Source organism: Morone saxatilis, unplaced genomic scaffold, assembly GCF_004916995.1.
Source record: "Morone saxatilis isolate NCDOM2014 unplaced genomic scaffold, NCSU_SB_2.0 Contig16, whole genome shotgun sequence".
NCBI lineage: Eukaryota > Metazoa > Chordata > Actinopteri > Moronidae > Morone > Morone saxatilis.
The window spans coordinates 27,050,592-27,054,392 of NW_023339718.1; the positions used below are offsets into that span (position 1 = coordinate 27,050,592).

The 3,801-nt window shown below is 36.8% G+C and overlaps 1 protein-coding gene across 1 annotated transcript in view; it reads left to right on the forward strand.

Moving 5' to 3' along the window:
• The window catches only part of adgrd2 (adhesion G protein-coupled receptor D2), a gene marked incomplete at its 3' end in the record, with an annotated part of 26,512 nt that overhangs the window by 15,440 nt on the left and 7,271 nt on the right, over positions 1-3,801 (forward strand). The window contains exons 17-18 of the mRNA XM_035658891.1: positions 1,927-2,060; positions 3,716-3,799. Coding sequence (XP_035514784.1) covers positions 1,927-2,060; positions 3,716-3,799 — 218 coding nt within the window. The remainder of the gene's footprint in view (positions 1-1,926; positions 2,061-3,715; positions 3,800-3,801) is intronic.

Here is a 3,801-nt window from a genome sequence, read left to right on the forward strand (position 1 = left end):
AAAGTACTTAATCAGGAATGTGTGACCTGATCTGTTTCAACCATTTATTTAGTTAAAATAACTTATTGCATTACAGTGTGATGTGGTGACCCCATGACCTGTTTCTGTAACCCTACACACATTTTGCACTAGTACACAAACAAACAGCATCCTCAGGACCAACCTCACTTCACACACAAATGATCTTCCAATCAACAGAGAGAGGAAACAGAGAGAAAGAGATATAGGATGTAGGTATATGTATAATATGTATATGTATGACCACACACACCACACACAGACACATCTATCTGCATACACAGTTTTTCTGTTTTTGTTCCATTTCACCCTCTGTTTACTGCATACCCACCAGCTGGAACTCATGTTGTATCCCTGTTTGTTCCTGACTCCTTTGTTTTTCTCATTTGTCTTACTTACTTATATTTAATCTCTTTTGACTGTTTATGTGTTCTTGTTCTGGCCTCCACTTGTTTTGTAACAACTAATGGCACAATAGAAAAATAAAAAAAAATCACTTAATAAACAGATAAAACAAACAGACAGAGGGAAAAAAGAGATTGTCATATACAGCATTTTAGTGGCCCTGGCCTATCTTTTAGTGCACTGGTTAGGCCTATATCTTAGCCTTTTGTTCAGAAAACTAAATTAAATGTATATTTTTAAAGTTTAGATTGTTATTTAAGATGTGAACTTTGAAGAGCTGAACACAAGCTATATTCACAGAGCCTTCACTCTCTGATAAACAGCCTCATGCTGCATTAGAAAAGTTCAAACAACCAAAAAGCGAATATAACAATGAGAGAAAACACTGAATCGAAACTGAAGACTATTAAGTTATTCACAATGATTGTAAAAAAAAACAACAAAAAAAAACCATTACCAATAGAGAATTGTATTGAGAGTTACTCAGGAAAACTGATCATCTTACACAAACTTCTTGCAGTTATTGTGTTCACTATTTGGGTTAATTGTACATTTTATCATTTGTTCTGTACTAGGGAAAATTATTGGGGCAGATAAATTATCAGCTGATAATGGAACATTTATATTATGAATTATCAGGATAATTAAATTACAGCTGATCAAATATCGGTCCATAATAATTTTTATTTATTTTGAACTGATAAGCTTTATGTTCTGTGAAACTGTTTGGTAAAACTGATATCAGATAGGTTTGGTTAAATCAGAGCTATGGAATATTAAATCATCCATCTTTGCTCACTACATCTTAGCCTTTCTTGACATCAAGTGTGTAAAAACTACAGTTTATAAATTTCTTTTTAAATACATCAGTGTGAAACGATCAGTTATCTTATGTGTATCGGCCACAAGAAGCAGGTAATTATCAGCTATCCATATTGTGCATCCCTATTCTGTGCTGTTATTGTAATGCATTGAATATAATATAAAATATCCATAAAATATATTATCTATTTTAGTTTTCTCAATAATAGAAAGGGGCTCCTTTAAGGAAAAAGGTTGGGAACCACTTATCTAATGCCACCCCAGGGCCTCTTCACTCTTGCTGGGTAATATAATGAAGGTTGGAGCCTATAGGGGTGGCTGCTTTAGACTTGTTTCTCAAATATAATGATGATTTATTGATGTTAATTTATGTCAACACAGAAGATGTGGTAGATGTTATGTTATGCTACACTGCAACCTTAACCTAGTTTTTTAAAAGAAATCAACATACTGCAGCTGCTACTGTTCATGTTCCCGAATCCATGTGTGAGTGTGTGTTTTGTCGCATAATGAGCTGAGAACAGTGTGTGTATAAGCAGCACAAATATTCAGGTGTCCCCTTCAGCCCTCTGTGCAGATGTGCTGCCCTTCAGACTAAATAGACTAAGAGAACAGAACAGACTAAATATATGTCTTTAAACATGCTGCTTCCTCACTGTCCTTAATCAAATTGTTTTTCAGGACTACCTGTTCTAATAGTCGGTGTAACACTGGCAGTATCAGTGGACGAGTACAAGGCAGATGATCACTGCTGGCTCAATGTGAAGACTGACACCATTTGGGCCTTTGTGGGACCTGTTATATTTGTCTTGGCGGTATGTAATCTGTGTGTGTATGTTTTGCCTCCTGTACCTCCTGACATTCCTTTATATGTGGGCCACTTGAACAACCTTTGCCTTTAAAAAGACTACACTCTTTAAAGATCCTTTAGACACGTATTAAGACATACAAATAGCCTGCTTGGAACAGTAATGTGTGTCTAATATGTTTCCCTCCAGTCAAAAATGAAAACAAGACAGAATAAAAGAATGATGCTAAATGTATTTGTTAAAATGCACAGTTGGAAGAAAAAATAAACCTTATATAGTACAATGTCTCTTTTTAGTAATTAAAGTTCCTCTCCAGTCAGAAACCAGTGTTTCTTCTTGTCCCTACAGTGTGCTGTTTGAATGCTGTCTGTGCAGAATTTGACTCTAGTTTTCACATTCATCTGCTGAAAGTGGAAAGGGTTCGGGTTGGCTGATGTACTGTACATGTTACAATTGGGCAGTGCTGTCCATTGTTCTTGAAACGGAGGAGATCAACAGACAGACAGAACACATCGGATACCTGCTTGATTTTTGTGGTTATTAACATAACGTTACTTTTGTTTCTTCTCCTGTCTTCTCTCTTTTGTGAGTGCTCTGATTAATAATGTATTCTTTCATTTTGAAACAGTAGCCTCATTTCATTGTTATTTAGCCTTTCTGAAACTATTGCATGGTTAAATCAATACATTTTAGTTTAGGGTAAAAACAGCACCCTTAGTCACTTCCTCCTGGCGCCTGGCCTGAAGCAGACCATTTTTATATATGTCATCATATATGTCTGGAGGGGGTCTTTAAAGAGTGTAAAAAGTGTAAATGAGAAGGGCCAATAATAACAACAATCAATATTCAGTTTATACGGTGACAGCTTTCACTCTATGTTGAAGGTCACTGCAATATTTGACACTTTCACCATGAAGTGCACTTTAAAGGTCCAGTGTGTAACATTTAGGAGGATCTATTGTCAGAAATGGAATCTAATATTTATAGCTATGTTTCCATTAGTGTTTTATCTGAAAATAAGAATTGTTGTGTTTTTGTTACCTGAGAATGAGACACTGAGGGTGTAGTTGTGATCTGCAACCGATAGACGCCACTTAATCCTACAAACTGGACCTTTAAAGAGTTTTTGACCACTTGTGGCACTATGAAGCAATGTTTTGATGAATGAGTCCCCTTTGTGTTCTATGACTTCCTGCCCTAACCCACTAGCCAAAGGCAGAGAAGTAGAAGAGCTATCTAACCAAATATTCAAGAACTTGGCTTTACAAATGTTATATGATGAAGGAAATGCATTTAAAAAATGTATTAGGCCTCAGGGATACACACAATGCATTTTAGACTAGGACTAAATGCAAACATGACTGAGTTTATTTACCTTTGAAAAGAAACATTAAAAAAATGACATAATCCTTGAATTATCACAGCACAGAAGATCATGAAGATGCGGCTTTGGCATTTCCCTCTGATATGTTCTATGTTTCCATTTGAGATGGAAAAGAATGTCCAGCTGAGTGCTGTTTACTGTGATGTGATTTGGTGCAGTCTGAGTAGGAGGGTAAACTTTCCCTCCTCTACATGTGAGCTTGAGGCCAAGTGGATCTGCAGAGGCACGTCTCGTGTTTGCTGGAGGCCATGTTGATGCTATTGTCCTCTGCCTGCAGGTCAATGCAGTAGTGCTGTGTCGGGTTGTCATGGTGACCGTTTCCAGCGCTCGTCGTCGTGCTAAGATGCTCAGTCCAAGCTCGGC